General features: G+C 43.7%; 1 protein-coding gene across 3 annotated transcripts in view; it reads left to right on the forward strand.

The window, feature by feature from the left end:
• The window catches only part of pagr1 (PAXIP1 associated glutamate-rich protein 1), a 41,485-nt gene that overhangs the window by 1,767 nt on the left and 26,112 nt on the right, over window positions 1-13,606 (forward strand). For 2 of the 3 annotated variants that reach the window (XM_084178578.1, XM_084178577.1), the window contains one exon: window positions 6,495-6,687. In XM_084178578.1, coding sequence (XP_084034704.1) covers window positions 6,516-6,687 — 172 coding nt within the window. In that variant the 5' untranslated portion in view covers window positions 6,495-6,515. The remainder of the gene's footprint in view (window positions 1-6,494; window positions 6,688-13,606) is intronic. The other variant, XM_084178579.1, reaches the window with a different exon arrangement.

Raw genomic sequence — 13,606 nt, forward strand, 5'->3', positions numbered from 1 at the left:
ATGTCAAAATAATCAATATTTCGATATAGGATGATAGTAAATGAAGCACATTAACATATTTTTACAACAATTACATCTACAATGCCTTCAGAAAGTATTCACACCCCTTGACTTTTTCCATATACAGGATCCCCTGTAGCTCAGTTGGTAGAGCATGGTGCTTGCACTCACTAACTGTAAGTCGCTCTGGATAAGAGTGTCTGTAAAATGACCTAAATGTAAAATGTTGTTACAACCTGAATTTTAAAATGGATTAAATTGAGTTTTTTGTCACTGGCCTACACACAATACTCCATAGATGGCGTAGCAGTGCGGTCGCTTTTATTTTTCGTCCTGTGTAAATATCCCGTTTCTTGTTTTTTTGTCTATATTTCTCAATTTTTTACTTTCATTCTTTAACTAAATATACTTTCCTGCAACCAGCCTCACCCAACGTGGAAAGGATTCTATTATTTCTTTATAACTTTCATCAAGAACCGTAAGCTGAAAATAGTGGCTACCTGTTATTAGTCACCGTTAGCGTCTTCACCATTGTCCGTGGCCTACACTATCCACCAGCCAGCTCTAGCTAGCCTGGACAATTCGTCGTCCAGTCTGCACAGCGTGCTATCGACCCAGCGTGCTATCGACCCAGAGCTTATTGGACTTTCTGCCGGAATCACTGGACCCTAGCGCCGGATCATCACAACCAGCTAGCTAGCTGCAACCTGTTGTTGGCTGATTACCATTACCATTGCCCTATAGCAAGCACCAGTTAGCCTTGAGCTAGCCTCAGGCCCATCTCCCGGCTATCTACCTCTCTGTCAACCGGACGGGACCTCCTAGTGTTGACACTGAGCCCCGCCGATCCAACACGACTGGTTTGCCGACGAAATAGTCTGATGTGGTTTCAACAGGCTTCCCGTTGCGACGACCACGAAGATCCATCTGCCAGCCCGGCCCGCTAGCACACGCAAACCACAACTGTGCTCCCTGCTAGCTGTGCTGAAGCACCAATTTGAACTGCTCTCGGACTCACATATTGCTGTTCACTGGACCTTATGATCACTCAGCTGCACAGCTGATTCCTGCTGGACTGTTCCTTTACACGGTACCCTGTCCTGTTTTTTCTGTTTAGTCTTAGCCCAAACGTTATCGCTATTTCCAGTTGTGTCTTAGCTCTCTCTAATAACACATGTGACTGCTTTATGCCTCTCTCCCATGTCAATTATGCCTTGCCTATTGCTGTTTGGGTTAGTTCTTATTATACAATTTCAATGTAGAACCCCTAGTCCCTCTCAAACTGCCTCATATAGTTCCTTTGTTCCTCCCCCCATACACGCTGAGACCGGCTCAATCGATGCCTCCAATGACGCTATCTCTTTCATTGTTACCCAACGCTTAGGGTTACCTGAACTGTACTCATATCCTTCCATATCCTTTTCTGTACATAATGCCCTGAATCTTTTCTACAACGCCCGGAGAACTGCCCCCTTTATTCTATGTACCCAACGCACTAGAAGACCAGTTCTTAAAGCCTTTAGTCGTATCCTTATTCTAGTCCTCCTCTGTTCCTCTGGTGATGTAGAGGCTAACCCAGGCCCTGCAGCCCCCAGTATCACTCCTACTCCCCAGGAGCTATCATTTGTTGACTTCTGTAACCGTAAAAGTCTTGGTTTTCTGCACATAAATATCAGAAGCCTCCTTCCTAAGTTTGAGTTATTCACTGCGTTAGCACACTCCGCCAACCCTGATGTTCTAGCAGTGTCTGAATCCTGGCTTAGGAAGGCCACCAAAAATTCTGAAATTTCCATCCCCAACTATAACATTTTCCGTCTAGATAGAACTGCCAAAGGGGGTGGAGTTGCAATCTACTGTAGAGATAGCCTGCAGAGCTCCATCATACTATCCAGGTCTGTGCCCAAACAGTTTGAGCTTCTACTTCTAAAAATCCACCTTTCCAGAAATAAATCTCTCACTGTTGCCGCTTGCTACAGACCCCCCTCAGCCCCCAGCTGTGCCCTGGACACCATATGTGAATTGATTGCCCCCCATCTATCCTCAGAGTTCGTACTGCTTGGTGACCTAAATTGGGATATGCTTAACACCCCGGCCATCCTACAATCTAAACTAGATGCCCTCAATCTCACACAAATTATCAACGAACCTACCAGGTACAACCCTAAATCCGTAAACATGGGTACCCTCATAGATATCATCCTGACTAACTTACCCTCTAAATACACCTCCGCTGTCTTCAACCAGGATCTCAGCGATCACTGCCTTATTGCCTGCGTCCGTAACGGGTCCGCGGTCAAACGACCACCCCTCATCACTGTCAAACGCTCCCAAAAACACTTCAGCGAGCAGGCCTTCCTAATTGACCTGGCCCAGGTATCCTGGATGGATATAGATCTCATTCCGTCAGTAGAGGATGCCTGGTTCTTTAAAAGTAATTTCCTCTCAATCTTAAATAGACATGCCCCATTCAAAAAATACAGAACTAAGAACAGATATAGCCCCTGGTTCTCCTCAGACTTGACTGCCCTTGACCAGCACAAAAACAACCTGTGGCGTACTGCATTAGCATCAAATAGCCCCCGTGATATGCAACTTTTCAGGGAAGTTAGGAACCAATATACACAAGCAGTTAGGAAAGCAAAGGCTAACTTTTTCAAACAGAAATTTGCATCCTGTAGCACTAACTCCAAAAAGTTTTGGGACACTGTAAAGTCCATGGAAAATAAGAGCACTTCCTCCCAGCTGCCCACTGCACTGAGGCTAGGAAACACTATCACCACCGATAAATCTACAATAATCGAGAATTTCAACAAGCATTTTGCTACGGCTGGCCATGCTTTCCACCTGGCTACCACTACCCCGGCCACCAGCTCTGCACCCTCCGCTGCAACTTGCCCATGCCCCCCCCGCTTCTCCTTCACACAAATCCAGACAGCTGATGTTCTGAAAGAGCTGCAAAATCTGGACCCCTACAAATCATCTGGGCTAGACAATCTGGACCCTTTCTTTCTAAAACTAGCCGCCGAAATTGTCGCAACCCCTATTACTAGCCTGTTCAACCTCTCTTTCGTAACGTCTGAGATCCCCAGAGATTGGAAAGCTGCCGCGGTCATCCCCCTCTTCAAAGGGGGTGACACTCTAGATCCAAACTGTTACAGACCCATATCCATCCTGCCCTGCCTTTCAAAAGTTTTTGAAAGCCAAGTCAACAAACAGATCACCGACCATTTCGAATCCCACCGTACCTTCTCCGCTATGCAATCCGGTTTCCGAGCTGGTCATGGGTGCACTTCAGCCACGCTCAAGGTCCTAAACGATATTATAACCGCGATCGATAATAGACAGTACTGTGCAGCCGTTTTCATTGACCTGGCCAAGGCTTTCGACTCTGTCAACCACCGCATTCTTATTGGCAGACTAAATAGCCTTGGTTTCTCAAATGACTGGATCGCCTGGTTCACCAAATACTTCTCAGATAGAGTTCAATGTGTCAAATCGGAGGGCCTGTTGTCTGGACCTATGGCAGTCTCTATGGGGGTGCCACAGGGTTCAATTCTTGGGCCAACTCTTTTCTCTGTGTATATCAATGACGTCGCTCTTGCTGCTGGTGACTCTCAGATCCACCTCTACGCAGACGACACCATTTTGTATACATCTGGCCCTTCATTGGACACTGTGTTAACAAACCTCCAAACGAGCTTCAATTCCATACAACACTCCTTCAGTAGCCTCCAACTGCTCTTAAACACTAGTAAAACTAAATGCATGCTCTTCAACCGAACGCTGCTTGCACCCGCCCACCCGACTAGAATCACTACTCTAGACGGGTCTGACCTAGAGTATGTGGACAACTACAAATATCTAGGTGTCTGGTTAGACTGTAAACTCTCCTTCCAGACTCACATTAAGAATCTCCAATCCAAAGTTAAATCTAGAATCGGTTTCCTATTTCGCAACAAAGCCTCCTTCACTCATGCTGCCAAACATGCCCTCGTAAAACTGACTATCCTACCGATCCTTGACTTCGGCGATGTCATTTACAAAATAGCCTCCAACACTCTACTCAGCAAATTGGATGTTGTCTATCACAGTGCCATCCGTTTTGTCTCCAAAGCCCCATATAATACCCACCACTGTGACCTGTACGCTCTTGTTGGCTGGTCCTCACTACATATTCGTCGCCAAACCCACTGGCTCCAGGCCATCTATAAATCACTGCTAGGCAAATCCCCGCCTTATCTTAGCTCATTGGTCACCATAGCAACACCCACCCGTAGTCTGCGCTCCAGCGGGTATATCTCACTGGTCATCCCCAAAGCCAACACCTCCTTTGGCCGCAATTCCTTCCAGTTCTCTGCTGCCAATGACTGGAACAAATTGCAAAAATCTCTGAAGCTGGAGACACTTATCTCCCTCACTAACTTTAAGCATCAGTTGTCAGAGCACCTTACCGATCACTGCACCTGTACACAGCCCATCTGAAATTAGCCCGCCCAACTACCTCATCCCTATATTGTTATTTATTTTGCTCATTTGTACCCCAGTATCTCTATTTGCACATCATCTCTTGCACATCATTCCAGTGTTAATACTAAATTGTAATTATTTTGCACTATAGCCTATTTTATTGCCTTACCTCCATAACTTGCTAAATTTGCACACTGTATATTAATTGTATTTCTGTTGTATTTTTGACTTTGTTTTGTTTTACCCCATATGTAACTCTGTTGTTTTTATCGCACTGCTTTGCTTTATCTTGGCCAGGTCGCAGTTGTAAATGAGAACTTGTTCTCAACTGGTTTACCTGGTTAAATAAAGGTGAAATAAAAATAAATAAAGAAAAAATAATGTCAAAGTGGAATTATGTTTTTGGACATTTTTACTAATTAATTGAAAATGAAAAGCTGAAATGTCTTGAGTCAATAAGTATTCAACCCCTTTGTTATGGCAAGCCTAAATATGTTCAGGATTAAAAATGTGCTTAACAAGTCATAAGTTGCATGGACTCACTCTGTGTACAATAATAGTGTTTAACATTATTTTTTAATGACTACCTCATGTCTGTATCCCACACATACAATTATCTTTAAGGTCCCTCAGTTGAGCAGTGAATTTCAAACACAGATTCGACCACAAAGACCAGGGAGGTTTTCCAATGCCTCGCGAAGAAGGGCATCTGTTGGTAGCTGAGTGGAAAAAAAAATAGCAGATCTTGAATATTCCTTTGAGCATGGTGAAGTTATTAATTACACTTTGGATAGGTGTATCAAAACACCCAGTCATTACAAAGATACAGGCGTCCTTCCTAACTCAGTTGCCAGAGAGGAAGGAAACCGCTCAGGGATTTCATCATGAGGCCAATGGTGACTTTAAATCAGTTACAGAGTTGAATGGCTGTGATAGGGGAAAACAGAGGATGGATTAACTACATTGTAGTTACTCCACAATACTAACCTAAATGACAGAGTGAAAAGAAGGAAGGCTGTACAGAATAAAAATATTCCAAAACATGCATCCTGTTTGCAACAAGTAATCATAGCAAGTAATACTATAAAAATGTGGCAAAGCAATTAACTTTTTTGTCCTGAATACAAAGTGTTATGTTTGGGGAAAATACAACACATTACTGAGTACTGCTCTCCATATTTTCAAACATAGTGGTGGCTGCATCATGTTATGGGTATACTTGTAATCATTAAGGTTTTTCAGGATTAAAAAAAAAACGGAATGGAGCTAAGCAAAGGCAAAATCCTAGAGGAAAACCTGGTTCAGTCTGCTTTCCACCAGACACTGGGAAATTCATTAATTTTTCAGCAGGACAATAACCTTAAACACAAGGCCAAATCTACGCTGGAGTTTCTTACAAATAAGACAGTGAATGTTCCTGAGTGGCCAAGTTACAGTTTTGACTTAAATCTATGGCAATTTGACCGAGCTTGAAGAATTTTAAAAAGAATAATGGGCAAATGTTGCACAATCCAGGTGTGGAAAGCTCTTAGAGACTTATCCAGAAAGACTTACAGCTGTAATCGCTGCCAAGTGTGCTTTTTCCTTTTGCAAACATTTCTAAAAACATGTTTTCACTTAATCTTTATGGGGTATTGTGTGTAGATGGGTGAGTAAAAACAATTTTGAGTTCAGGCTGTAACACAACAAAATGTGAAATAAGTCAAGGGGTACCTTCTGAAGGCACTTTATTTCTTATTACTTTAACCATGGAGACATATTAAAAGTGTTCCTAAACAGAATTTAACCAGGCACTGTAGACTAGAGCTTCCATAGGGACTGCGGAGCTGGCTGAATGTTCGGCATCCATGTAATAGCTAGGCTATTTTTCGGACCCGAAATTGCGCCATAAGCTGTGTTGAAAGACATTTTCTCAACATAGATCATGTTTTTTTTTTTATATGCATGTCTTCTGTCCTAGGAGTGGGTTTGTAGCAAACATTACTGTTACTGGTGCTAACATGTAACTCAACTCAAACTCTCTCTAGCATAGTAGCAACATCAAGATAATGCAGGCTGCAGAGGCTACTACAGACTCCTCACTGAGAGAGGGAATAGAGGCGCTCGGAGTGGGGGACACTGAGAAAACAACTGGTAGGGAAGAGGAAGGTGAGAAAAACAAAGACGGGACAGATGTGGCAGCTGCAAAAGCAGAGGAGATCAAATCAGAGGATCCAAAAGGTAGGCCCCTCTGGGGTAACGCTAACTACACATTCACAACTTTATGGGAAGAAAGAAGCCTCTACCTAGCTAGCTGTTTAAGTCCTAAGTGTCCTCAATGGGCTCTATTTTCAGATGGTGTTAAGCCAGCACAATTGTCAAACGCACGCTCGTTTGCAATTTTGACCTGTTAAAGCCCGCGCTCTTCTGTTTTCAAGCCCTAGCACCAGGATTTGTAATTTACCTGTCTTATATGAGCTCGCTTGCGCTGAGGTGGGAGGGGAGGGGTGTCAATATCTGAGATGTGTCCTTAAAAAGGTGCGTCAAAGTGCCAATTTCAGTATGCGCTGGTGGGGATATTTAAGACTAACCGAAAGCTGATCTTAGTGGTTGGTTAAGGCATGGATTTTGACAACAAAAGTGTAGCCTATCCAGCAGTGACGACACTGCCCATATGCACATGGAACAAGATATGTGCTTTTTGTGGCCGTAAACCTCGTATTTAGAAACATAAAAAACGTATCTTTTTTGTTTTTCATAGCCTCCTCTCAACGAAGGCAGTTTTTTTGTCATGCCCAACGCATTCGCCAAGTAGTCAAGACTATCGATAAAGGGTTTTGCTCGTGAGACCACTTTGAAATAAATCTTAATCACCAAAGCTTTATTCAAAGATACATTTTGGTAGCAGCAAAACAGTGAGCGGACATCCCCTTTTTATCTATGTAGGCTATTACATTATATTAGCCAGCTCCTGTTATTATTTTGGATGTGTGTAAAAAAATAAAATAAATACTCTTATGTAGGCTGTATGCCCATCATGGAACGAGAGATGGGATAATCTGGTGACACTCCTATTTAGAAACATTTGGTTATTTCCTGTAACAATTGCTTGTTTTTTTGTTTGATAAAAAAAAGCTCTTAGTAGGCTACCCTTACCCAACTATAACGAAAGCTGGTTCAACAGCAATGTGTCTGTCTTATCCTGGCCATGCATTAGCCAAGTAGCCTATCCATAAACGTTTTCTAAATGGTCTACTCGTGAGACTTTTTTGCCGACATCCTTTTGCATTATTCACAATTCACATAGGCCTACCTGCAGTGCATACTCCATTCAGCTTGAATCCATCCCCATTTCCAAAGAGCGCCTCTTGTCCGGCTACCAAAGACGCGAAGGCCTAGGATATATCTTGCTTATTGAGAACATGCCTCACACATACAATACCATTTACGGGAGACTAGTATTTTTTATTTGAGAAGTGCAATGCGTGAAGGCCTATACTCGTTGAAGCCAGTTACAACAATGTTGACTGTCAACACTCCAAACATATTGAGCAAACACTGTTCTTGTAAAAAAAATTTTTTCCGCTATCACTCGTTACTGTAGCCTATGCTATTTAACCCCTTACACTCGTGGGAATTGGCTAAATTGAGATCTTTCTTTCAGAAGAAATATGGAAATGCATAACCATGGTAGCAATTAAAAGGGAACAGTTTGGCGATTATGTGACAGTTATTATACAAAAGTTGAGGACACAACAGTTCACCTGCCAGAAGACTGAATCCAAACATTACACTATTGATTTTATGTGCGTTTTACATTTATACTGTACTTTTCACCGCATATTGTGTTGATAAAGAAATCTGAAAATACTCTAGATACATTCAGTAGCATAAGAATATTCCTGGAAAACTTTGGGTAGGTGCAACATAAGACAAATATTGCAGGATTTTGAGTGTGTACGGTTTAAGTAATTTCAATGCACCTTTATGATTCAAAGAAGAGTCTTCAACTATAAGGTGCTTTTTTGACCTTTCCTAGCTGTGCGTTTGAGGAAGTATAGAAAGCACACTTGTAGATGTTTTGTTTGGAACACAGCCCTGCATCTCCGCCTTTACACAATTTACTGTTGTTGTTTACCCAATCCAAAAATGGTCCATTATAAATTGCAATCTGGGTCAGGTGGGTATAATTTGAAAGCTTGTTCTATTGCCAACATGACTAGCTAAATTATAAAATATGATATTACAGTGTTAGGCTTTCACTAGGTAATTCAGAGAAGCAGATCGTAATTTTGGTGAGCATAGAATGTTGTATATAACCTAATTCTGTTCAAAACAACCCAGGATATAATGCCATGTCAGCTTGTAACTGTACATCAAACATAGTGATCATAAACGTTGACACTGTATATTACATTAGTTTTATGATTATGGAAATGTGAAGTGCACATTTAGACTCACAGATGTTTGGCTTGCTTGTATGACATCAAAGCTGTATTTATTATAATCCTCAACGTCTCATCCTTCAAAATACATAGATTCCTTGTAATATTACAGCATTTCACTCACTCAGACAACAAAACGTTTGCTAAAGTTGCCCAATTAGCGGGAGGGATGGGGGCAACCTCTTGTCGCGTGCGGTGCTTAAGTTCAGAACGGCTGTCAGTCAAAACCCATACAGAGCTGTGAAGCGGAGAATCTGTACAGCCACTGTGTTCCAATTTAGCCACTTATCAGTGTCAAAATCTGCCATTTTCAACCCGTATACTGTTATGAGTGTAAAGGGCTACTAATCTGTAGTATCAATCCACAATAGACTAGGACGATAATATTCCGTGCCCTCAGCCGAATTGGCGTTCATGACCATCAATAACCTACAGACCTTCAGACAAACGCATGCAGTATTAAGCCATGGAACGCCTTGATTGACCAGTGAGTGGCCAAGCCCTTGTCACAACTACAACTTGTTTATTCACTAAGACCCAGCATTTCGTGTCACTGTCAGCAATTGCGCTCATAATAACGGCTGTGAAAATAGCACAAATATCTCTGGCACACCCCCAGACCTATAGCACTACCGCCAGCACTTAGATTAACCATAGCATTAGTATTGTTAAAACATAGAGCCTCTTGTCTATTGCCATAGACATCCCGCGAGCAAATACAAAACATACCTGGGTCTTTCTTGAATTGCGGTGTCATTTGGGCATGGCATTTTGAAAAAAATGAACTTGTTATGTTTTATTTGTAATATATTTGGGTACATCTTCCCATTTTTAAATCAACTAATATGGCAGCTTAATGGCTTTAAATGTATCATTATAATAACATTGTGCCACCAGTAGGAGTAGTAACACCAATGACGGTAACACCAATGTCAAATTTGAGGTCATTGAGGATTTTCTTAAATGGCCACAAATGCTAAGGTCATTAACCCTTTGAAAATAATTTACTAAAGTGATATGATTAATCATTTAGCTCACAATGTAATTTCCCTTCATTTAAATTGAGTAACACCAATGACACTTTGTATTTAGACACACCAAATTATCAATGGAATCCTCTAATTTGACATAATAAAAGGTTGTGATTTAGCGAATAATTTTATTTAATCTAGGCCCCTACCTCGATAACAGTTTGCCACTGGAGGGGATGGTCAATGTCCTTGTATATCTTTCTAAAGAGTGATAACGGTAACATCAATGAAATTAAACTTAGGGACACATTATATTTGTAAAAAACATGCATTTTAATAGCCTTCTTTGTTTTATTGATCTACAGTATACAATATATTAAAGACGTCCTCCAGCGATTTAACCTTTACTGTTGAAAAGCGATATACCAAGTATAAATACAGTAAAGTACACACACTAAAGGTATAAAAATAGTTTTATATTTTAGTCATTTAGCAGACGCTCTTATCCAGGGCGACTTACAGTTAGTGAGTGCATACATTTTCATACTGCACCCCCCCCCCCCACCCCACCCCCCACCGTGGGAAACGAACCCACAACCATGGCATTGCAAGCGCCATGCTCTACCAACTGAGCTACAGGGGAGTTTTGAGCAAAATAATGTTTTTTGGACACAACTGTAAACTTCTAGGAGTAGGGCATTCAAGGAGTTGGTCTGATGGGAATCCTTGATGCCATCGGCCTCCCCCCTGCTTGAGGAACAATAGAGGAGCAATAAAGAACAAAAGAGGAAAGGGCCACCCCCCCACTTGTGCTATGTCCTGACTTACCTGGACCACCTATTGAGATGTGCCTTTTAAGTAAATCAGGTGTTAAAAGGAGACTAGAGTGCCACTTTAGGCCTACCTTTGTTTACTTTCTAGCATTCAAAATAATAGATGGATATCTCTTAATCCCAAAAAACATGTCGCTACAACTCTACTGGGTCACTACTGGGACAAGCCAATTTGCTTTCCTTAAGTACTTTAAACAATGCATAAACATAACGTTTTGCCATATTAACGGAGACAGAAAAACAACATCAATGCATTTGAGACACATGTTAATGTAGTTTAAAAATATATCTCTTACATTTACATTTACATTTTAGTCATTTAGCAGACGCTCTTATCCAGAGCGACTTACAGGAGCAATTAGGGTTAAGTGCCTTGCTCAAGGGCACATTTACGTCATTTAGCAGACGCTCTTATCCAGGGCGGCTCACAAATTGGTGCGTTCACCCTATAGCCAGTGGGATAACCACTTTACAATTTTTTTTGGGGGGGGGGTAGAAGGATTACTTTATCCTATCCCAGGTATTCCTTAAAGAGGTGGGGTTTCAAATGTCTCCGGAAGGTGGTGAGTGACTCCGCTGTCCTGGCGTCGTGAGGGAGCTTGTTCCACCATTGGGGTGCCAGAGCAGCGAACAGTTTTGACTGGGCTGAGCGGGAGCTATGCTTCCGCAGAGGAAGGGGAGCCAGCAGGCCAGAGGTGGATGAACGCAATGCCCTCGTTTGGGTGTAGGGACTGATCAGAGCCCGAAGGTACAGAGGTGCCGTTCCCCTCACTGCTCCATAGGCAAGCACCATGGTCTTGTAGCGGATGCGAGCTTCAACTGGAAGCCAGTGGAGTGTGCGGAGGAGGGGGGTGACGTGAGAGAACTTGGGAAGGTTGAACACCAGACGGGCTGCGGCATTCTGGATGAGTTGTAGGGGTTTAATGGCACAGGCAGGGAGGCCAGCCAACAGCGAGTTGCAGTAGTCCAGACGGGAGATGACAAGTGCCTGGATTAGGACCTGTGCCGCTTCCTGTGTAAGGCAGGGTCGTACTCTCCGGATGTTGTAGAGCATGAACCTGCAGGAGCGGGTCACCGCCTTGATGTTGGCGGAGAACGACAGGGTGTTGTCCAGGGTCACGCCTAGGCTCTTCGCACTCTGGGAGGAGGACACAGCGGAGTTGTCAACCGTGATGGCGAGATCATGGAACGGGCAGTCCTTCCCCGGGAGGAAGAGCAGCTCCGTCTTGCCAGGGTTCAGCTTGAGGTGGTGATCCGTCATCCATACTGATATGTCTGCCAGACATGCAGAGATGCGATTCGCCACCTGGTTATCAGAAGGGGGAAAGGAGAAGATTAGTTGTGTATCATCAGCGTAGCAATGATAGGAGAGGCCATGTGAGGATATGACAGAGCCAAGTGACTTGGTGTATAGGGAGAAAAGGAGAGGGCCTAGAACTGAGCCCTGGGGGACACCAGTGGTGAGAGCACGTGGTGCGGAGACAGCTTCTCGCCACGCCACTTGGTAGGAGCGACCGGTCAGGTAGGACGCAATCCAGGAGTGAGCCGCGCCGGAGATGCCCAGCTCGGAGAGGGTGGAGAGGAGGATCTGATGGTTCACAGTATCAAAGGCAGCAGACAGGTCTAGAAGGACAAGAGCAGAGGAGAGAGAGTTAGCTTTAGCAGTGCGGAGAGCCTCCGTGACACAGAGAAGAGCAGTCTCAGTTGAATGACCAGTCCTGAAACCTGACTGGTTTGGATCAAGAAGGTCATTCTGAGAGAGATAGCAAGAGAGTTGGCTAAAGACGGCACGCTCAATAGTTTTGGAAAGAAAAGAAAGAAGGGATACTGGTCTGTAGTTGTTGACATCAGTGGGATCGAGTGTTGGTTTTTTGAGAAGGGGAGCAACTCTCGCTCTCTTGAAGACGGAAGGGACATGGCCAGCGGTCAAGGATGAGTTGATCAGCGAGGTGAGGTAGGGGAGAAGGTCACCGGAGATGGTCTGGAGAAGAGAGGTGGGGATGGGGTCAAGCGGGCAGGTTGTTGGGCGGCCTGCAGTCACAAGTCGCAGGATTTTATCTGGAGAGAGAGGGGAGAAAGAAGTCAAAGCATAGGGTAGGGCAGTGTGAGTAGGACCAGCAGTGTCATTAGACTTAACAAACGAGGATCGAATGTCGTCAACCTTCTTTTCAAAGTGGTTGACGAAGTCATCCACAGAGAGAGAGGAGGGGGGGGCGGGGGGGGGGAGGATTCAGGAGGGAGGAAAATGTGGCAAAGAGCTTCCTAGGGTTAGAGGCAGATGCTTGGAATTTAGAGTGGTAGAAAGTGGCCTTAGCAGCAGAAACAGATGAAGAAAATGTAGAGAGGAGGGAGTGAAAAGATGCCAGGTCGGCAGGGAGTTTAGTTTTCTTCCATTTCCGCTCCGCTGCCCGGAGCTCTGTTCTGTGAGCTCGCAATGAGTCATCAAGCCACGGAGCTGGAGGGGAGGACCGAGCCGGCCGGGAGGATAGGGGACACAGAGAGTCAAAGGATGCAGAAAGGGAGGAGAGGAGGGTTGAGGAGGCAGAATCAGGAGATTGGAGGGAGAAGGATTGAGCAGAGGGAAGAGATGATAGGATGGAAGAGGAGAGAGTAGTGGGAGAGAGAGAGCGAAGGTTGCGGCGGCGCATTACCATCTGTGTAGGGGCAGAGTGAGTAGTGTGGGAGGAGAGCGAGAGAGAAAAGGAAACAAAGTAGTGGTCGGAGACATGGAGGGGAGTTGCAGTGAGATTAGTAGAAGAGCAGCATCTTTAGGTTTTAGTACTTTGGTACTATAATTAAAAAGGAAAGAAAATAAATAAATAAATCGATGACATAACAAATCACCATTGTAGACCCTTGGTTATGTGGGAGGTATTTTTTTAATTGCAGAGAAGTAAAATAAAATAAAAAC

The sequence above is a fragment of the Coregonus lavaretus genome (assembly GCF_964263955.1).
Source record: "Coregonus lavaretus genome assembly, chromosome: 1".
Taxonomy (NCBI): domain Eukaryota; kingdom Metazoa; phylum Chordata; class Actinopteri; order Salmoniformes; family Salmonidae; genus Coregonus; species Coregonus lavaretus.